This window comes from Lepidochelys kempii, chromosome 15 (genome assembly GCF_965140285.1).
Source record: "Lepidochelys kempii isolate rLepKem1 chromosome 15, rLepKem1.hap1, whole genome shotgun sequence".
In the NCBI taxonomy this organism is placed as follows: Eukaryota; Metazoa; Chordata; order Testudines; family Cheloniidae; genus Lepidochelys; species Lepidochelys kempii.
In genome coordinates this window covers 2,815,180-2,837,347 of record NC_136394.1, presented here as the reverse complement: position 1 = coordinate 2,837,347, position 22,168 = coordinate 2,815,180, and the positions used below count along the sequence as shown (strand labels likewise).

Below are 22,168 nucleotides of genomic sequence, written 5' to 3'. Positions count from 1 at the left end.
TTCTCTGCTGAGGGGAGATCAGCATAATAAACCCACCTCTGCAAGGGGCGGGAGAAGCTGTTTTACCCTGAGGTGAGCTAGGCAGGCCACTCTTGGAGGGGTGTAAAGTGCTGATCGCCGGCGAGCACTACGGGGGCCAGGATTTCCTGGTGAGGTACCCATCATGCATCAGTAGCGTTCTCTCACTGTAAAGACCCCCTCTCTGGCAGCGAGGAGAAAGCTGTTCTCTCCTTCCCCACTGTCATCCTCAGCTGGGCCTACTGGTCAGCTCACAAAGAGAGCTGTGGCACCCCTTTCAGTGGCATTTACTGGCCTAGCTTCCCCTTTTTCCCGTGCCCCAGGGATCCCCTTGCAACCAGCTTTCTCCATCAGAGAATGGCAAGCATCACTCCTTACAGCTCCAAGAGGGGGTGCTAGGAAGTGACGTGAGGCTTCAACAATCCCCTGGAAGGCAGGTTAGGGTCAAACCTGGGGCTTGTCCCTTGGGTTGCAGAACCTGTAATGAGTGGCACTCTCCAATTTCTCCTCCTCATTTCTCCTCTCTGTATGTTCATCCTTTCTAAATTAGCTGTTAGCAGTCAAGCAAGAGATCTTGGAGTCATCGTGGATAGTTCTCTGAAAACATCCATTCAGTGTGCAGCAGCCGTCAAAAAAGCCAACAGAATGTTGGGAATCATTAAAGGGATAGATAATAAGACAGAAAATATCATCATGCCACTATATAAATCCTGGTACACCCACACCTTGAAAGATGTGTGCAATTCTGGTCGCTCCATTGCAACAAAGATATATTAGAATTGGAAAAGGTTCAGAGAAGAGCCACTACAATGATTAGCGGTGTGGAACGGCTTCCCCACAATGAAAGAGAAAAAAGTGTAACTGTTTAGCTTAGAAAGAGCCGACCAGGGGAGGATATGACAGAGGGCGATACAATCATGCCTGGTGCGGAGAAAATAAATAGGGCAGTGTTATTTACCCCTTCACATAACACCAGAACCAGGGGTCACCCACTGAAATAAATAGGCAGCAAGTTTAAAACAAACATAAGGAAGTATTTCTTCACACAACACACAGTCAGTCGTGGAACTTGCTGCCAAAAATGAAGGCCAGAAGTGCAACTGGATTAAAAAAAGAATGACATAAGTTCGTGGCCAGATCCATCAATAGCTATTAGCCAAGATGGGCAGGAACGCAACCCTATGCTCCAGGTATCCCTAAGCCTCTGGCTGCCAGATGCTGTTTTGTTCACTCCCTCTGAAGCATCTGGTATGCCATTGTCAGAGACAGGACACTGAGCTAGAAGGACCATTAGTCTGACCCAGTCTGGCCTTTCTTTCTTTCTTTCTTTCTTTCTTTCTTTCTTTCTTTCTTTCTTTCTTTCTTTCTTTCTTTCTTTCTTTCTTTCTTTCTTTCTTTCTTTCTTTCTTTCTTTCTTCCCTTTATCCTCCTTCTCCCCTTCCCGATCTCTTCCTTCCTTCTTGCTTCCCCCATTCTCTCTTGTCCCCTTCCACTCCCCTCCATCATTCATCCATTTTCTGCTGTCTCTGCAGGTGGTAGGGATGCCCTATCTCCATGAGGTCCTGAAGCCGATCATAAACCGGATCTTTGAGGAAAAGAAGTATGTCGAGTTGGATCCATGTAAGATTGAGCTGAACCGAACCAGGTGAGTGTGAGAGCAGCAGGGATCCATGCCAGGGCCTGCTGGGATAAATTTGGAGTGACTCCAGTGGCTGCAGCGGCGTGGGTCTGTATCCACGTTGCCAGAGCTGAGACCAGGATCTGCCCATAGCACCATCCATTCAGGGGGAAATAGCTAATGTCACAAACCAAGTTGTTTGCAGATACTTTTCCATAGCAAGAACTAGCTGCTCAGAGAAAAACCCCAATTCGCCCTTCCCCAAACAAAACTGATCTCCCAGGAGAGGCAAACTGCTAAAGGTAAATCTCACACATCTAATTGGGTCTGGTCTAGATGAGGACATTGTCCAGTGAGGTGCCAGCTGGCACTGGAAGCCTTGGGGTGCTGGCAGCACCCTGCCTGGTAAATGGCATTCTCTCTTGACTGAGCTGAGTGTCTAGATCAAGGCTGCATTCTGAGAACGCGAGGGGCTAGGGATGCACATGGTACCTCACTGCAGTGCTGACGATCATGAGTGTGAGTGCCACACTCTGAGCAGCCTGATGCCAGTGTCGGGCTGGATGGAGGGAGGAGCTTAATAGCTCCTTCTGGGCTGGGATTTGTGTTAGCAGCGAGTCCTCTGCTCCCTGTGCTGAGATGGGAGCACAGTGGGCTCGGGTTGCAGCGTATGCCCTCCTTTATCATCTCACTTCTAGCTGATGCACAGCGTCTCTTGTCCCACACACATGCCCACTGGAGTCCCCCAGCCTGGGGCATGCCAAGCAGCAAATCCAGCATAGGGATCTATTATTTCAGAAGGTGGAGAAAGCTACTAGGGGAGAGGCTGTTCTAGATTTGATTTTGACAAATAGGGAGGAACTAGTTGAGAATTTGAAAGTGGAAGGTAGCTTGAGTGAAAGTGATCATGAAATGGTTCTAAGGAATGGTGGGAGGGAGAACAGCAAAGTAAAGACACTGGATTTCAAGAAGGCAGACTTTAGCAAACTCAGGGAGTTGGTAGGTAAGATCCCATGGGAAGCAAGTCTAAGGGGAAAAACAATTGAAGACAGTTGGCCGTTTTTCAAAGAGACATTATTAAGGGCACAAGAGCAAACTATCCCACTGCATAGGAAAGATAGGAAGTCTGGCAAGAGAGCACCCTGGCTTAACAAGGAGATCTTCAATGATCCAAAAATCAAAACAGAGTCCTACAAAAAGTGGAAACTAGGTCAAATGACAAAGGATGAATATAAACAAATAACACAAGTATGTAGGGACAAAATTAGAAAGGCCAAGGCACAAAATGAGATCAAACTAGTTAGAGACATAAAGGGTAACAAGAAAATATTCTACAAATATATTAGAAGCAAGAGGAAGACCAAGGAAAGGGTAGGCCCATTACTCAATGTGGGGTGGGGTGGGGGAAACAATAACAAAAAATGTGGAAATGGCAGAGGTGCTTAATGACTTCTTTGTTTTGGTTTTCACCAAGAAGGTTGGTGGCGATTGGACGTCAAACATAGTGAATACCAGTGAAAATGAGGTAGTATCAGAGGCTAAAATAGGGAAAGAACAAGTTAAAAATTACTTAGACAAGTTAGATGTCTTCAAGTCACCAGGGCCTGATGAAATGCATCCTAGAATACTCAAGGAGCTGACTGAGGAGATATCTGAGCCATTAGCGATTATCTTTGAAAAGTCATGGAAGACGGGAGAGATTCCAGAGGACTGGAAAAGGGCAAATATAGTGCCATTCTATAAAAAGGGAAATAAGGACAACCTGGGGAATTACAGACCTGTCAGCTTAGCTTCTGTACCTGGAAAGATAATGGAGCAAATAATTGAGCAATCAATTTGCAATCATCTAGAAGATAATAAGGTGATAAGTAACAGTCAGCATGGATTTGTCAAGAACAAATTGTGTCAAACCAATCTGATAGCTTTCTTTGGCATGGTAACAAGCCTTCTGGATGGGGGAAAGTGGTAGACGTGGTATATCTTGACTTTAGTAAAGCTTTTGATACTGTCTCGCATGACCTTCACAAACAAACTAGGGAAATGCAACCTAGATGGAGCTACTATAAGGTGGGTGCAAAACTGGTTGGAAAACTGTTCCCAGGGAGTAGTTATCCGTGGTTCAGTCATGCTGGAAGGGCATAACAGGGATCCACAGGGATCAGTTCTGGGTCCAGTTCTGTTCAATATCTTCATCAATGATTTAGATAATGGCATAGAGCGTACACTTACAAAGTTTTCAGATGATACCAAGCTGGGAGGGGTTGCAAGTAATTTGGACGATAGGATTAAAATTCAAAATGATCTGGACAAACTTGAGAAACGGTCTGAAGTAAATAGGATGAAATTCAATAAGGATAAATGCAAAGTACTCCACTTAGGAAGGAGTTGTCAGTTGCACACATACAAAATGGGAAATGACTGCCTAGGAAAGAGTACTGCAGAAAGGGATCTGGGGGTCAAGTGAGTGGACCACAAGCTAAATATGAGTCAACAGTGTAACACTCAAAGTATGAAAAAATACCTCCTCCCACCCCACTCTCCTGCTGGTAATAGCTTATCTAAAGTGATCACTCTCCTTACAATGTGTATGATAATCAAGTTGGGCCATTTCCAGCACAAATCCAGGTTTTCTCACCCCCCCCACACACACACAAACCCACTCTCCTGCTGCTAATAGCTTATCTAAAGTGACCACTCTCCTTACAATGTGTATGATAATCAAGGTGGGCCATTTCCAGGTAACCTATTTCCCCTTGTTTTTTCCTACCCCCCCCCCCGACGTTCTTGTTAAACCCTGGATTTGTGCTGGAAATGGCCCACCTTGATTATCATACACATTGTAAGGAGAGTGATCACTTCAGATAAGCTATTACCAGCAGGAGAGTGGGGTGGGAGGAGGTATTTTTTCATGCTTTGTGTGTATATAAAAAGATCTTCTACACTTTCCACAGTATGCATCCCATGAAGTGAGCTGTAGCTCACGAAAGCTTATGCTCAGATAAATTGGTTAGTCTCTAAGGTGCCACAAGTCCTCCTTTTCTTTTTGTGAATACAGACTAACATGGCTGTTACTCTGAAACCAGTGTAACACTGTTGCAAAAAAGCAAACATCATTCTGGGATGTATTAGCAGGAGTATTGTAAGCAAGACACAAGAAGTAATTCTTCTGCTCTACTCTGCGCTGATTAGGCCTCAACTGGAGTATCATGTCCAGTTCTGGGTGCCACATTTCAGGAAAGATGTGGACAAATTGGAAAAGGTCCAGAGAAGAGCAACAAAAATGATTAAAGGTCTAGAAAACATGACCTATGAGGGAAGATTTAAAAAAATTGGGTTTGTTTAGTCTGGAGAAGAGAAGACTGAGAGGGGACATGATAACAGTTTTCAAGTACATAAAAGGTTGATACAAGGAGGAGGAAGAAGAATTGTTCTTCTTAACCTCTGAGGATAGGATAAGAAGCAATGGGCTTAAATTGCAGCAAGGGAGGTTTAGGCTGGACATTAGGGAAAACTTCCTAACTGTCAGGGTGGTTAAGGACTGGAATAAATTGCCTAGGGAGGCTGTGGAATCTCCATCATTGGAGATTTTTTAGAGCAAGTTGGACAAACTCCTGTCAGGAATGGTCTAGATCAATGGTTCTCAAACGTTTGTACTGGTGACCCCTTTCACACAGCAAGCCTCTGAGTGCGACCCACCTTATAAATTAAAACCACATTTTTAAAATATATTTAACACCATTATAAATGCTAGAGGCAAAGTGGGGTTTGGGGTGGAGGCTGACAGCTCACAACCCCCCCATGTAATAAGCTTGCGACCCCCAGTTTGAGAACCCCTGGTCTAGATGATACTTCGTCCTGCCATGAGTGTAGGGGACTGGACTAGAAGACCTCTCAAGGTCCCTTCCAATCCTGTGGTTCTATGATCTGTCAAGGGGAGCTGTGATTGGTGCTGCTATGGGGCCTGGTGTGTGGGACTGGGGGCCACACTGCATCAGGTTAGGGTAACCACTGGTTGTGTGGCTGGTGGAGGCCTGGTTGCTCTAGGCCAGGGGGTCCTGCCATAGTCTTAGGGCAAGTATGGACCTCAGAGCAGAGCGAAGGGGCTGGGATGGCGCCGGGCGGCTGTGCTGGAACATATGAGCAGTCAGGCCAAAGGGTCCGGCAGGGAGTGAGAGGACTGGGGGAACTAGTTGCCTTGGATGCTCGTGGTGCGTGCATGTGGGAGCCGGGCGTAGCTGAGAGGAGAGCACAGGTGCGAGCGGTGTCGCTGGCTCCGGTGTGGGGGGGGGTTGGGCGCATTCCAGTTAGAAAGGGCAAATCAGGAAAACAGTGACACATGGAAGCTGCTGTAATTCACGGTTCATTTTTCCCACTTAACAGTGCTAATTAAAGCAGAGAAAAGTGAGTCTGAAAATAACCCAGTAGCCTCCGGGGACCATACACACAGGCAGGGCAGCATCCCCCCATCCAGGGAATTGTGATGGACTCTTGGGTTGCAACTCTGAGGTCACCTCACTCCCCGGTCTTCTGCTGCTATGCTGAGATTGGAGGGGGAAGGAGAAGAAATTAACCCTTTGCCCTCCAGTGCCTGTGGCATGAACTCCCCTTCTCCCAGAGGGCCACCCAGGTAACTCGGGAGGGGCTCATCTCCTCAAAGATCACGTGGCCCAGATAGACCAGAGCAACTCCCGCCCCTGAGCGCTGGCCACGGGAGTTCAGCATTTCTCCGGAGGGGAAGGCTGCTCTGAGCAGGCTGGAGCATGTGTGGCATTGTCAGGGTGCTGCTCTGCCCTGAGAGGAGATGGGTGCTGGGTTCTGCCCAGCCTTCCCTTCATCCCTGGGCTGCTGGCTCAGCCCTTCCCAGCTCAGCTGCAGCGTAGTGGTCTGTACGAAAGGAGCAAGCAGGCTCAGCCCAGCCACTAGAGGGCAGGCCTCAGCCATTATCGGTAGCTCTAATTGGCCCCCGATCAGCCATCTCCTCAGAGGGGCCATGGACATGGGAGTCCCCCGTGCTGGGCCGGGGCAGTGAGGCAGTGTGTGTGGGAGTTTGCCCTGCACCTGCCTCTGCTGCACCTGGTCATGGGTAAACTGCAGTTTCTGCTTTCCAGCACCATCAGGCTAGCACTGAATTGACTCAGCGCCCGTGCGAGGAGCCTGCCAGGGACTAGCTGGTGGTGCAAGCTGCTGGGGCATGGAAGGAGCTGGGTCTCTGGCGAGCTGAGTGCATCACCGAATTAGCTTTTCTCGCCTGGCCCAGGGAAAACTGCTTCTGGGAAGAGGCGAAGGCTTGCCCCCTTCCTGGGGCAGAGCACAGGGCAGCAGCCAAACACATGCCCTAAGTGGGAGGCAAGGATCTCACCGGCTGAGCTCCTGGCTACTGACTGCAGGGTCATCGGGGATGATTCTCCTGATAAAAACAGCCCCCTAGCCCTATTCCCAGACATGTCTGTCATGACGGGAGGACTCACCCAGCCCCATGGCCATAGGGGGCCGGGGCTGGCACAGGAGGGGGGTTATTGTGGGTACTTAGGGTGTGCTAAGCACTGATCAGCTATAAGTGAAGTCATCCCCTGCCCAGGGGAGTGTCTAAGCCTCTCACCCTGCGGCATGCTGGGTGGCTTCCAGGAGCCCAGAGCCGGTGGAGGGAGCGGCTGAGCATTTTGAATAACAAACTGCATCTGTGCATGAGCAATTCTTCACCAGCGAGGGGCACCGGAGGGTCTGTAGATTCTGACTCCCACAATCTGCCCAGTGTGGTGAGCCCACCTTAGCAGGGGAACGGAGCCCCTGGGTCCAACAGTCTCACTGCACCTGAGCCAGTGGGATCCTACAGCTTCCCCACCCCTGCTGGTCTTCCCGGCTCCAAACCCGGAGTCATCGTGCTTGGCTTTCCCTGTGCGACCCCAGCTCTCCTGGAACCCCACAAGCCAGCCCAGTCCTCCCAGTATTTCCCCTGGAGTCCAGACAGGGCCGTTCCCAGGAGAGAAACAGCTCATGCTGGTTGCTAAGCAACACCATCTCAGGGATGCTGGAGCAGAGAGGAGGCTACTAGCCCTTGACGAATGGTGCACAAGGACTATGTCTTGAGGGAGTTGCTCCTCCATGGTGATTCTCCATCTCTGTGCTGTGCTGGCCACGCTCAGCAGGGTGTTTGTGTGGGGATGTGGGCTTGGGGGGCTCAGGAACAAGGCCCTTAGGGTATCCAGACTACATTCTTAGTGACATCAGTATGAACGGACTTAAAGCCACATGTGCAAGGCACATACCAATGACAGTCTTGTGCCAGTGACACCATAGGCGCCAACTTCTGCTGGCACCGGTGGGTGGTTGACCCTCCCCACCCCAACTCCATCCCACCCCACCCCCTCCCACCCTGCCTCCGCCCCCATTCCAACCCCTTCCCCAAAGTCCCCGCCCCAACCCCCCCCCTCCCTGCCCCTATTCCAACCCCTTCCCCAAATCCTCACCCTGGCCCTGCCTCTTTCCCGCCTCCTCCCCTGAGCGTGCCACGTTCCCGCTCCTCCCCTCTCCCTCCCAGAGCTTGTTACACCGCGAAACAGCTGTTTTGTGGCGGCGAGCGCTGGGAGGAGAAGCAGGGACATGGTGTGCTCAGGGGATTAAGTGGAGGCGAGGTGAGGTGGGGGGGCAGGGAGCTTGGCTGCCGGGGGGTGAAGAGCACCCACCATATTTTCCCTGATGGAGTCGGCGCCTATGAGTGACATGATGGAGTTTGCTGAGCTGGGTGTGGGCCGGGACAAGGAAGCCCAAAGCTGAATGCCATGCTAGGGCCCCATTGGTTTAGATGTCCAGACACACAGTGAGAGGCAACAGTCCCTGCCCCCCAGACAAGACAGAGGATTGCCCCAGCTTAGCCAAGAAGATGGACTGATTTGTCCAAAGTCACACAGGAGATCTGGAGTCAGTTGCTGGCTGACTCGTAGCCCGGTGTCTTGCTCCCTCTCAGGGTCAAAATAGCTTCTGATGATCCATGTGCCAGCCAGGTAGGAGGGGCCAGCTGCAAAGTCCTCTGGGGACAGGAATTGCTGGGGATCCCTGCTTTGAACTCTCAGAATGGACCGTGAAGATGAGGCAGGCCCAGGCAAGCCCTTTGAGTCTGAAGCCAGGATTTGCAGTGCCCAGCTTCGCTCTAAGCAAAGGGTCACTCTGACCAGGACTGCAGAGTGTACGCTGCAGGGCTGGGATTGGCTTTGGGAGCTCATTGTGCTGTAAATGTTAGGCACTAGCAAGACAAAGGGGTTTCCTGGCCTTGGAGCTGCTGCATGCTTGAACCTGGCTGCCAGGGAGCCCAATTCTTAGACCCAGGCTGGGTGTGTTTTGTGTCCACAGAATTCCCCCTTTCCAGAGCAGTGGGCTCCAGAAGACTACAATTTTTTTTTTTTTAAAGAAAAGCCTGAATTTCAGAGGTGCCGAGTGTGTGCATGCATGCTGTGAGTGCTCAGCACCACTGGAAACACTGTTGCAAGGAAAATCTTCCAACCAAGACTACTTAGTGCAGTGCTGCCCTCCTCAGTCTGGAGCCTGAGACCCACTTTCTCAGATAGCAGCTCAGGTGCTCCCTTCAGGCATTAACACTGAAACCTAATCAGGGTGACCCAAATACCAGCTTGTTAACTATTTCACAGCTGATCATCTTTTTAGCTGAAGCATCCAGCTGATGTGCTTATCCCACAATTGCAAATTGCCTCCCCCATGCTCAACTATCCCCTCCCCCACTTTCCCCTACCTGAGAGTTATGCATGTCAATCCAAAAATCTGCAAGGCGAAAAAAAGCAAGGAGACATTTGATGTGGAATAGCCCAGGAGCCCCTGCGCTGACTTCAGTAGCCACCTCAATATTCCAGTCTGCAAAATCCTCCATTTAAAAGCAATGGACCTAAATCTGACATTGCAGCCTCTCAGCCTGCCATTTGCGGCACGAGTTTTCCACCGGGCCAAGACACGGAACGGCCCATGTCTCAAGGGGTAGCTTTGATTATATGCCAACAAAAGCAACAGTGCGAGAGAGCTAGTGCAAAGGCTCACGTGGATTTGTCGCTAATGTGCGTTTCTCTGGGTTTCTCTCCAGGAGGATTTCCTTCAAGGGCTCCCTGTCCAAGGCCCAGGTGCGGGAGAGCAGCCAGGAGCTCCTGAAGGGCTACCTGAGCGACATCATGGAGTCCATCATTGGCTCGGTGGAGAAGTGCCCCCCTATCGCGAGGGTGGCCTTCAAGCATCTGCACAAGCGGGTAGAGGAGCAGTTTCCAGAGGCGGAGCATGAGGTCAGAAAGTGGCACAGGGGGGTGAAGGGGAAAGGGGTCGGCAGGGAGAATTCCTCTGTAGGCAAACAAGGGCTCAGCCACAAACCATCATGGCGTGAAGAAGTCCTAGGGAATGGACTCTTTGCCTTCTAGCACCCTTCACCCTCACAACATACTGGCCACATGTGTCGTCGTCCACAGGCGCTGGCTTTCCAATGTGCCAGGTGGTGCTCAACCCCTGGCTCTGCCCCAGGCCCCCACCCCTTCCCTGCCTTTTCCCGCCCCAGTCCTCCCCCTCCCGCTCCCCCTAGCATGCTGCATCCTCGCTCCTCCTCTCCCCCCAGAGCCTCCTGCACGCTGTGAAACAGTAGATCGCGGTGGGTGGGAGGCATGGGGAGGGAGGGGGAGGCACTGATCGGCGGAGCCCCCCAGCGGACAGGAGGCGCCAGGGAAGGGACGGGGGAGCTGATGGAGGGCTGCTGGTGGGTGCTCAGCACCGCAATCTTTTCCCCCTGGGTGCTGCAGCCCCGGAGCACCGACAGCGTCGGCACCTGTATCTTTGTCCCCTTCTAATAGCCGGAGCCCGTAAGAGGATACCAGCCTGCTCTTGCTAAACTCGATGGGCTAGAGGAGGCTGTAGCTCAAGTGTTTTTGAGTTTTGATGCTACAGGGCCAGGCTTCAGCCCCCATTAAGGACCCAGCTGTGTGGTTGTTGCACTAGACTCTCAAAGCACTTCGACAGTGATGTTAGCCTCGCAATCTTCCCTGTCAAGTAGGTGAAGTGATTTGCCCAAGCTCAAAGCACTCAGCGGCAGGGCTGGGAAGGAACCCCAGGAGCCCTGTTTGCCATAACCTTTCGTGACTCCTGTTCATTTCGTTCCGGTGCCTTCCCCAATGAGCGCCTCACAGACTGTGCTAGCAGCCGGGCCCAGCCCTCCTTTCCCGGGGCCATCCGATGGGATCACAGAACAGGAGGTGCAGTTGACCTATTGCTGTCCTGTCCCCATGCTCCAGCCAGACTGCTCAGCAGGCTCTTTTCAATCCACTTGGAGCTGAGGGATGGTCGCTGTGGCTGGAGTTGGATCTGGGGGGAGGTGGGAGGTAGGTTCCCCAGGGACCTGCAGGAATTTGGAGAATCCACCCATGCTCCCCTGAATGGAGATGAGCTTCCATGCAGCAGCTGTGGTTTGTGGGCCGGATGCACTATAAAGCCTATAGAAGCTTGTGGGGAGGGCCTTGTTACCTGCATGAAGCCATGCAATTACCTATGCCTTTGAGAGAGCCCCACGGTTTCCGCCTGAGGAGTCAGCGAGCTGCTGAGCCTTCAATGCTACAGTTAGCTGGCCCCGAATCCAGTGTGGGGCTGCAAAGAGGGTGGGCAAGGAGGCTATCGGGGACAAAGGAACCGGGCCAGGATGATGCCTTTGTGGCAGGGGCAGCTGGGCATACCATGGGCAATCCTCTTCCAAGGCTTTCCATGGGCAACAGCGCTGTATCTCAGCCATGCAGTCCCCCTCGACACACACACCAGAAGTCACAATCCTCTGCTCGTGACATCACAGGAGCCAACTGTGATGTCACAAGGGAGGGTCATGACCTCATCCAGGGAAATAAATAGGGTGAGCAAGTGACATCTTGAATGGCAAAGGTTCTGTTTCTGTGCAAAAGGCCCAGCTAATAAAACCCTAGAAGAGATGCCAAGATAACAGATCTGACTGGGAGAATGTCTCCAGGAAAGTTTATTTTTCAGGGCTGTTTCCCCTTTTACCTGGGAGTGTCTGTATGATTGTGGTGCATGTGACTGATGTCTGGTGTACTGTCCCTAAAAATGTATCCAAACGCTGCCTTGTGTGCAAAGAAAAGCAGGAATGCCCAGTGGTTAGGGCAGTAGTATGGGAGTTTGACCTGGGTTCAAATCCCTGCTCTGGCACAGACTTCCAGTGTGACCTTGGGCAAGGCACTTATTCTCTCTGGGCTTCAATTTCCATCTGCCCAATGGGGATAACCTCTTGCCTCCCAGGGGTCTTATGAGGATACATGCATTATAGAATCATAGGCTGACTGGAGGGGACCATGATAGGTCATCTAGTCCAGTCCCCTTCAGGACTAAGTGGTATTTAGACCATTCCTGATAGGAGTTGTCTAACCTGCTCTTTAAAATCTCTAATGACGGAGATTCAACAACCTCCCTTTTATTCCACTGCGTAACCACCCTGACAGTTAGGAAGTTTTTCCTAATGTCCAACCTAAACCATCCTTGCCCCAAATTAAGCCCATTGCTTCTTGTCCTATCCTTAGAGGTTAACGGGAACAATTTTTCACCTTCTTCCTTGTAACAACCTTTTATGTCCATGAAAACTGTTATGTCCCCTCTCAGTCTTCTCTTCTCCAGACTAAACCAACCCAGTTTTTTCAATTTTCCCTCAGAGGTCATGTTTTCTAGACCTTTAATAATTTTTGTTGCTCTTTTCTGGCCTTTTTCCAATTTGTCCACATCTTTCCTGAAATGTGGCACCCAGAACTGGACACAATACTCCAGCTGAGGCCTAATCAGTGCGGAGTAGAGAGGAAGAATTACTTCTTGTGTCTTGCTTACAACACTCCTGCTAATACAGCCCAGAATGATGTTTGCTTTTTTTGCAACACTGTTACACTTCTGACTCATATTTAGCTTGTGATCCACTATAACTAGGGCGCTATCAAATTCACAGTCCATTTTGGTCAATTTCAATTTTTAAAAATGGTAAATTTCATGATTTCAGACATTTAAATTTTAGGTGTTTTAACTGTAGGGGTCCTGACCCAACTCCGAAGGAAGCAGGGCAGAAGTAAGGGTGGCGTGATATGGAATTGCCACCCTTACTTCTGCGCTGCACTGCCTACAGAGCTGGGCACCTGGTCAGCAGCCGCCGCTCTCCAGCCACCCAGCTCTGAAGTCAGCGCAGAAGGAAGAGTGGCGATACTGCGATACCCCCAACAGTAACCTGGGAACCTCCGCCCCTCCTCGCGATGACCCTCTTTTGGATTGGAACCTTCAGCCTGAGAAACCCTGGTCTGTATAGTATAGGGTAAAAGTATATAAAAAACAAAGACCAGATTTCACAGTCCATGATGCGTTTTCATGGCCATGAATTTGGTGGGGCCCTAACTATAACCCACAGATCCCTTTCCTCAGTAGTCCTTCCTAGGCAGTCATTTCCCATTTTGTAGGTGTGCAACTGATCGTTCCGTTGGAAGCAGGGGGGCTGGAACAATGTGTACAGTGGGGGAGGGGAGGGGGAGGCGAGAGCCATTGAACCAAACTGCGAACCCTGGATATGGTGGAAACCACTTCATGCCAGGGGGTGCAGCAGCCCCCCCAGCACTTGTAGTTGCAGCACCTATGCTTCTAAGGGGAGCACTTTGCATTTGTCTTTATTGAATTTCATTCTGTTTACTTCAGACCATTTCTCCAGTTTGTCCAGATCATTTTGAATTTTAATCCTGTCCTGCAACCCTCCCAGCTTGGTATCGTCCGCAGACTTTAGCAGTGTACTCTCTATGCCATTATTTACATCTTTGATTCATAGATTCATAGATATTTAGGTCAGAAGGGACCATTATGATCATCTAGTCTGACCTCCTGCACAACGCATATCTTGATGAAGATATTGAACAGAAACGGACACAGAACTGATCCCTGAGGGACCCCACTTGCTATGCCCTTCCAGCTTGACTGTGAACCATTGATAACTGTTTTTGCCAACCAGTTATGCACTCACCTTATCTAGGTTGTATTTCCCTAGTTTGTTTATGAAAAGGTATTGAGAGACAATATCAAAGCATAAAAACAGCCAGACTGGGTCAGACCAAAGGTCCATCTAGCTCAGTATCCTGTCTTCTGACAGTGGCCAATGGCAGGTGCCTCAGAGGGAATGAACAGAACAGGTCCTTATCAAGTGATCCATCCCCTGTCGCCCATTCCCAGCGTTTGGCAAACACTGAAGTCAAGATATACCACATCTACTGCTTTCCACTTATCCACAAGGCTTATTACCTTTTTTGTTCTTAATAAATCCATGCTGTCTGTTACTTATCACCTTATTATCTTCTAGATGATTGCAAATTGATTGCTTAATTATTTGCTCCATTATCTTTCTGATACGGAAGTTAAGATGACTGGTCTGTAATTCCCCGGGTTGTTCTTATTTCCCTTTTTATAGATTGGCACTATAGTTGCCCTTTTCTAGTCTTCTAGAATCTCTCCCGTCTTCCATGACTTTTCAAAGATAAATGTTAATGGCTCAGATATCGCCTCAGTCAGCTCCTTGAGTATTCTAGGATGCATTTAATCAGTCCCTGGTGTCTTGAAGACATCTAACTTCTCTAAGTAATTTTTAATTTATTCTTTCCCTATTTTAGCCTCTGATTGTACCTCATTTTCACCAGCATTCACGACATCAGATGTCCAATGGCTACTAAACTTTTTGGTGAAAACTGAAACAAAAAAATCATTTAGCACGTTGCCATTTCTATATTTTCTGTTATAGTTCCCCTCCCCCACCCTCATTGAGTAATGGGTCTATCCTGTCCTTGGTCTTCCTCTTGCTTCTAATGTATTTGTAGAAAGTTTTCTTGTTACCCTTTATGTCTCTAGCTAGTTTAATCTCATTTTGTGCGTTGACCTTTCTAATTTTGTCCCCACATACTTGTATTATTTATTTATATTTATCCTTTGTAATTTGACCTAGTTTCCACTTTTTGTAGGGCTCTTTTTTGAGTTTCAGATCATTGACGATCTCCTGGTTAAGCCAGGGTGTTCTCTTGCCATACTTCCTATCTTTCCTACGTAGTGGGATAGTTTGCTCTTGTGCCCTTAATAATGCCTCTTTGAAAAACTGACAACTCTCCTGAAATGTTTTTGCCTTAGATTTGCTTCCCATGGGATCTTACCTACCAACTCCCTGAGTTTGCTAATGTCTGCCTTCTTGAAATCCAGTGTCTTTCTCATGCTGTTTTCCCTCCTGTCATTCCTTAGGGTATGTCTACACTGGCAGAATTCCAGCGCCGGCAGTTCCAGAGAGCGCTGAAGGGACACTGCTGTTGTGTGTTCACACTGTCAGCTGCCTGTGCAATAGCATGTTCACACTTGTATCACTTGCAGCGGTATTCGGAGTGGTGCACTCTGGGCAGCTGTCCCACAGAGCATCTCTTCCTCTTCTGCCGCTAAGAGTTGTGGGAAGACGGAGGGGTCGCGGGGCATCCTGGGTCCTGTCCCAATGCCCCGTGATGCATGGCTTCGCATCCCAGCAATCCCTGTGCTTCCATCTGCATTCGGTGCCATCTTTCAGTGGTTTGTGTACTGCGCGCTCTGCCTCTGCAGTCTGCAGGAATGGATCCCGCACTGTTGACCAATATGCTGCTCGCTCTGACTAACATGTCACGAGTGGCAGTGGAGTTATTCCTTAAACTACAAAGGCAAGAGGAGTTCGACATTGATCTCGCCACGTGTAGTAGCTACAACACGAGATTGCTTGTGGCATTCATGGAGGTGCTGACCACTGTGGAACGCTGCTTTTGGGCTCGGGAACGAAGCACTGAGTGGTGGGATCACATCGTCATGCACATCTGGGATGATGAGCAGTGGCTGGAGAGTGTTCGGATGAGGAAAGCCACATTCATGGAACTGTGTGATGAGCTCATCCCAGCCCTGAGGCACAAGGACACGAGAATGAGAGCTGCCCGGCCATTGGAGAAGCGCGTGGCAATTTCACTGTTGAAGGTGGCTACTTCAGACTGCTACTGATCGGTCACTAACCAGTTCGGAGTGGGAAAGTCGACCATTGGACTCGTGTTGACAGAAGTGTGTAGGGCCATTAATTGCATCCTGCTCCGAAAAATTGTGATTCTGGGCAACGTGTGTGACATTGTGGATGGTTTTGCATAGTGGATGGCTTCCCAAACTGCGGAGGGGCGATAGATGGCATGCATATTCCAATTCTGGCACCAGACCATGTAGCCACTGAGTACATTAATCAGAAGGGGAATTTCTGTATGGTTCTCCAGGCACTTGTGGATCACCATGGGTGTTTCACGGACATTAACGCAGGCTGGTCCATGCATCTTTCGGAACACTGGCTTGCTCAGGAAGCTGCAAGCTGGGACTTTCTTCCTGGACCAGAAGATCACTCTAGGGGAAGTCGAAATGTCCACTGTGATCCTGGGAGACCCTGCCTACCTCTTAATCCCGTGGTTTATGAAGCCATACACAGGGCACCTTGACAGCAGCAAGGAGCGGTTCAACAACAGGCTGAGCAAGTGCAGAATGACTGTTGAGTGTGCCGTTTAAAGGCCTGCTGGTGATGCCTGTATGGGAAGCTGGACCTAGCGGATGACAATATCCCTATGCTTATAGCCGCGTTCTGTACGCTCCATAATATTTGTGGAGGGAAGGGTGATGGCTTCACTTAGGGTTGGACTGCTGAGGCTCAGTGAAGGGAGGCTGAATGTGAACAGCCGGAGACCAGGGCTATTAGAGGGGTGCAGTGCGGGGCCATAAGGATCAGGGGTGCCTTGAGACAGCAATTTGAAGCTGAAATCCACTAATATTTGTTGCTGTTCTCGGGAGTGCAGTGCTTGTAATGCTAGGAGGTGATTGTGATTGGTGCAGATGATGCACTATGAAGGTTTAAGAAAATTGCCTGTTACTTTGCAGGGCTCTGTTTGCCTTCAATTAATGGAATAAAGATTGCTTTCAACCCAACACTAATATTTATTAAAAAATAACAACCGGAGGAGAAAGACAAACAAAAAAAACACATCAGCACGGTGGGGGATGGGGGAAGGGAGGGTCCCAGGAGGAGGTGGGGTTCCAGGATTGTTAAAGATGTGTGTATGCCCAGAGATCATATCCAACCTTCTCCTTTGGAGTACAGTGCAGCGAGTACTGTACTTCAGCAGGGAGAAACTGCAGCGGGACGGGTGTTGAGTGCAGTGGGTAGTGGGAGTCCGCAGGGCTGGACTTTGATGGGGCAGGAGTGGAATGCTGCGGGTACGGACTGGAGCCAGGAGGTTGATAAGTGTGTTGGTGGTGTCTGGGGGGTGCGTGGGAAAGAGTTTTGCGACAGCGGCTGCAGGGGAAGGCGGGCGGGCAGCTGATTGGTTTGCAGTGCTAGTAGCACCTGGAGTGTGTCTGCTTGGCGCGCAATAACATTCAATAGCTGCTCCGTGGCTTCCTTCTGGTGCGCCGTGTTCTCCTTTCGGTCCCTCTTCTCGCTGTCCCGCCACTACTTCAGTTCTTGTTTTTCGGCCGCAGAGTGCATCATGACATCACGCAGAAAGTTCTCTTTAGTTCTTCGTGGCCGCTTTCTAATTCTGTGCAGCTTTTCAGCCGGTGATAACAAAGAGGGAGGCTGGGCTCCCAAGGTCTTATCTGTTAAGCCAAAGTGCAACAATTTACAGAAGCCGCATTGTTTGCAACACACAGACCGCTGATTCAGTGATTTAAAACACCTTCTGAAATAAAAAATTGTCTCCAATACATTCCAAGAACTTGTTGGATAATCTGTGCCTTGCTGGGTTGTTTTCCCAAGAGATGTCTGGGGAGTTGAAGTCCCCCATCACCGCCAAGTCCTGGGCTTCAGATGATTTTGTTAGTTGTTTAAAAAAAACCTCCTCCACCTCTTCTTCCTGGCTAGGGGGTCTGTAGTAGACCCCGACCGTGACCTCACCCTTGGTTTTTACCCCTTTTATCCTGACCCAGAGATTTTCAACAAGTCTGTCTCCTATTTTATCTTAAAGTCGGTCCAAGTGTATACGTTTTTAACATAGAAGACAACACCTCCTGCCTTTTCCCACTGCCTGTCCTTCCTGAGCAAGCTGTACCCTTCTGTACCAATATTCCAGTCCAGTCTCTGTGATGGCAGCTATGTCATAGCTGTATTTATTAACTAGTATTTCAAGTTCTTCCTGCTTATTCCCCATACTTCTCACATTAGTATACAGACATAAGATACTGATTTGATTTTCTCCCTGTGTTCTTTCTGGTCTTTCCCTTATCCCTGCTATAATGGCCCATGTTCCCCACAGTCTCCGACCCATCTCCTAGGTCTCCATGTTTTGGACTTACCTGTGGGCTTCTGTCACCTGCCGTCATTGAACCTAGATTAAAACCCTTCTCACTAGGTTAGCCAGTCTGTATCCAAATACGCTCTTCCCCTTCCTCGATAGGTGGACCCCATCTCTGCTTATCAGTCCTTCCTGGAACAGCATCCCCTGGTCAAGGAAGCCAAAGCCCCCCTGGCAACACCATCTTCACAGCCAGGCATTCATCTCCAGGATGTATCTGTCTGTGCCTGGGCCCCCTACCCTTGACCGGAAGGATCATAGAATCATAGAATCATAGAATATCAGGGTTGGAAGGGACCCCAGAAGGTCATCTAGTCCAACCCCCTGCTCAAAGCAGGACCAATTCCCATTTAAATCATCCCAGCCAGGGCTTTGTCAAGCCTGACCTTAAAAACCTCTAAGGAAGGAGATTCTACCACCTCCCTAGGTAACGCATTCCAGTGTTTCACCACCTTCTTAGTGAAAAAGTTTTTCCTAATATCCAATCTAAACCTCCCCCACTGCAACTTGAGACCATTACTCCTCGTTCTGTCATCTGCTACCATTGAGAACAGTCTAGAGCCATCCTCTTTGGAACCCCCTTTCAGGTAGTTGAAAGCAGCTATCAAATCCCCCCTCATTCTTCTCTTCTGCAGGCTAAACAATCCCAGCTCCCTCAGCCTCTCCTCATAAGTCATGTGTTCCAGACCCCTAATCATTTTTGTTGCCCTTCGCTGGACTCTCTCCAATCTATCCACATCCTTCCTGTAGTGTGGGGCCCAAAACTGGACACAGTACTCCAGATGAGGCCTCACCAATGTCGAATACAGGGGAACGATCACGTCCCTCGATCTGCTCGCTATGCCCCTACTTATACACCCCAAAATGCCATTGGCCTTCTTGGCAACAAGGGCACACTGCTGACTCATATCCAGCTTCTCGTCCACTGTCACCCCTAGGTCCTTTTCCACAGAACTGCTGCCTAGCCATTTGGTCCCTAGTCTGTAGCTGTGCATTGGGTTCTTCCGTCCTAAGTGCAGGACCCTGCCCTTATCCTTATTGAACCTCATCAGATTTCTTTTGGCCCAATCCTCCAATTTGTCTAGGTCCTTCTGTATCCTATCCCTCCCCTCCAGTCTATCTACCACTCCTCCCAGTTTAGTATCATCCGCAAATTTGCTGAGAGTGCAATCCACACCATCCTCCAGATCATTTATGAAGATATTGAACAAAACCGGCCCCAGGACCGACCCTTGGGGCACTCCACTTGATACCGGCTGCCAACTAGACATGGAGCCATTGATCACTACCCGTTGAGCCCGACAATCTAGCCAGCTTTCTACCCACCTTATAGTGCATTCATCCAGCCCAGACTTCCTTAACTTGCTGACAAGAATACTGTGGGAGACCGTGTCAAAAGCTTTGCTAAAGTCAAGAAACAATACATCCACTGCTTTCCCTTCATCCACAGAACCAGTAATCTCATCATAAAAGGCAATTAGATTAGTCAGGCATGACCTTCCCTTGGTGAATCCATGCTGGCTGTTCCTGATCATTTTCCTCTCCTCGAAGTGCTTCAGGATTGATTCTTAGAGGACCTGCTCCATGATTTTTCCAGGGACTGAGGTGAGGCTGACTGGCCTGTAGTTCCCAGGATCCTCCTTCTTCCCTTTTTTAAAGATTGGCACTACATTAGCCTTTTTCCAGTCATCCGGGACTTCCCCGGTTCGCCACGAGTTTTCAAAGATAATGGCCAGTGGCTCTGCAATCACAGCCGCCAATTCCTTCAGCACTCTCGGATGCAACTCGTCCGGCCCCATGGACTTGTGCATGTCCAGCTTTTCTAAATAGTCCCTAACCACCTCTATCTCCACAGAGGGCTGGCCATCTCTTCCCCATTTTGTGATGCCCAGCGCAGCAGTCTGGGAGCTGACCTTGTTAGTGAAAACAGAGGCAAAAAAAGCATTGAGTACATTAGCTTTTTCCACATCCTCTGTCACTAGGTTGCCTCCCTCATTCAGTAAGGGGCCCACACTTTCCTTGGCTTTCTTCTTGTTGCCAACGTACCTGAAGAAACCCTTCTTGTTACTCTTAACATCTCTGGCTAGCTGCAGCTCCAGGTGCGATTTGGCCCTCCTGATATCATTCCTACATGCCCGAGCAATATTTTTATACTCTTCCCTGGTCATATGTCCAACCTTCCACTTCTTGTAAGCTTCTTTTTTATGTTTAAGATCCGCTAGGATTTCACCATTAAGCCAAGCTAGTCGCCTGCCATATTTACTATTCTTTCGACTCATCGGGATGGTTTGTTCCTGTAACTTCAACAGGGATTCCTTGAAATACAGCCAGCTCTCCTGGACTCCTTTCCCCTTCAAGTTAGTCCCCCAGGGGATCCTGGCCATCCGTTCCCTGAGGGAGTCGAAGTCTGCTTTTCTGAAGTCCAGGGTCCGTATCCTGCTGCTTACCTTTCTTCCCTGCGTCAGGATCCTGAACTCAACCAACTCATGGTCACTGCCTCCCAGATTCCCATCCACTTTTGCTTCCCCCACTAATTCTACCCGGTTTGTGAGCAGCAGGTCAAGAAAAGCGCCCCCCTAGTTGGCTCCTCTAGCACTTGCACCAGGAAATTGTCCCCTACGCTTTCCAAAAACTTCCTGGATTGTCTATGCACCGCTGTATTGCTCTCCCAGCAGATATTAGGAAAATTAAAGTCACCCATGAGAATCAGGGCATGCGATCTAGTAGCTTCCGTGAGCTGCCGGAAGAAAGCCTCATCTACCTCATCCCCCTGGTCCGGTGGTCTATAGCAGACTCCCACCACTACATCACTCTTGTTGCACACACTTCTAAACTTAATCCAGAGACACTCAGGTTTTTCTGCAGTTTTGTACCGGAGCTCTGAGCAGTCATACTGCTCCCTTACATACAGTGCTACTCCCCCACCTTTTCTGCCCTGCCTGTCCTTCCTGAACAGTTTATAACCATCCATGACAGTACTCCAGTCATGTGAGTTATCCCACCAAGTCTCTGTTATTCCGATCACGTCATAGTTCCTTGACATCACCAGGACCTCCAGTTCTCCCTGCTTGTTTCCAAGGCTTTGTGCATTTGTATATAAGCACTTGAGATAACCTGTTGATCGCCCCTCATTCCCAGTATGAGGCAGGAGCCCTCCCCTCACAGACATTCCTGCCTGTGCTTCCTCCCGGTATCCCGCTTTCCCACTTACCTCAGGGCTTTGGTCTCCTTCCCCCGGTGAACCTAGTTTAAAGCCCTCCTCACTAGGTTAGCCAGCCTGCTGGCAAAGATGCTCTTCCCTCTCTTCGTAAGATGGAGCCCGTCTCTGCCCAGCACTCCTCCTTCATGGAACACCATCCCATGGTCAAAGAATCCAAAGCCTTCTCTCTGACACCACCTGCGTAGCCATTCGTTGACTTCCACGATTCGACGGTCCCTACCTAGGCCTTTTCCTTCCACGGGGAGGATGGGCGAGAACACCACTTGCGCCTCCAACTCCTTTATCCTTCTTCCCAGAGCCACATAGAGAACATCACCTGCACCCCCAACTCCTTCACCCTCCCTCCCAGAACCCTGTAGTCACTGATGATCTGCTCAGGATTGTACCTCACAGTAACATTAGTGCTCACATAGAATCATAGAATATCAGGGTTGGAAGGGACCTCAGGAGGTCATCTAGTCCAACCCCCTGCTCAAAGCAGGACCAATCGCCAATTTTTTAATTTTTTATTGCCCCAGATCCCTAAATGGCCCCCTCAAGGATTGAACTCACAACCCTGGGTTTAGCGGGCCAATGCTCAAACCACTGAGCTATCCCCTCCCCCCACATGGATGAGAAGTATAAAGTAGTAGTCAGAGGGCCGGATGATCCTTGACAATCCCTCCATAATGTCTCAGATACGGGCCCCTGGCAGGCAGCATGCCTCCTGGGATGCCATGTCAGGGCGACAGATGGGTGCCTCTGTCCTCCTCAGAAGAGAGTCATCAATCACCACTACCCTACGTTTCCTCCTGGGAGTGGTGGCTGCAATCCTCCCAGCCTTGTGGGTACATGGCTTCTCCTTCTCCACCTTTGAGGGTGGCTCCTCATGGCTTGTTACCAGGGCAGCATAACAGTTCATCATTATGTTGAGTGGGTTGGGAGTAGGGGTGGAGCGCTGCCTTCTGC

At 49.7% G+C, this 22,168-nt stretch overlaps 1 protein-coding gene across 2 annotated transcripts in view; it reads left to right on the top strand.

Moving 5' to 3' along the window:
• The window catches only part of RASAL1 (RAS protein activator like 1), a 106,980-nt gene that overhangs the window by 56,465 nt on the left and 28,347 nt on the right, over nt 1–22,168 (top strand). For both annotated transcript variants that reach the window (XM_073313149.2, XM_073313147.2), the window contains exons 12-13: nt 1,551–1,663; nt 9,723–9,915. In XM_073313149.2, the coding sequence (XP_073169250.1) occupies nt 1,551–1,663; nt 9,723–9,915 (306 nt within the window). The remainder of the gene's footprint in view (nt 1–1,550; nt 1,664–9,722; nt 9,916–22,168) is intronic.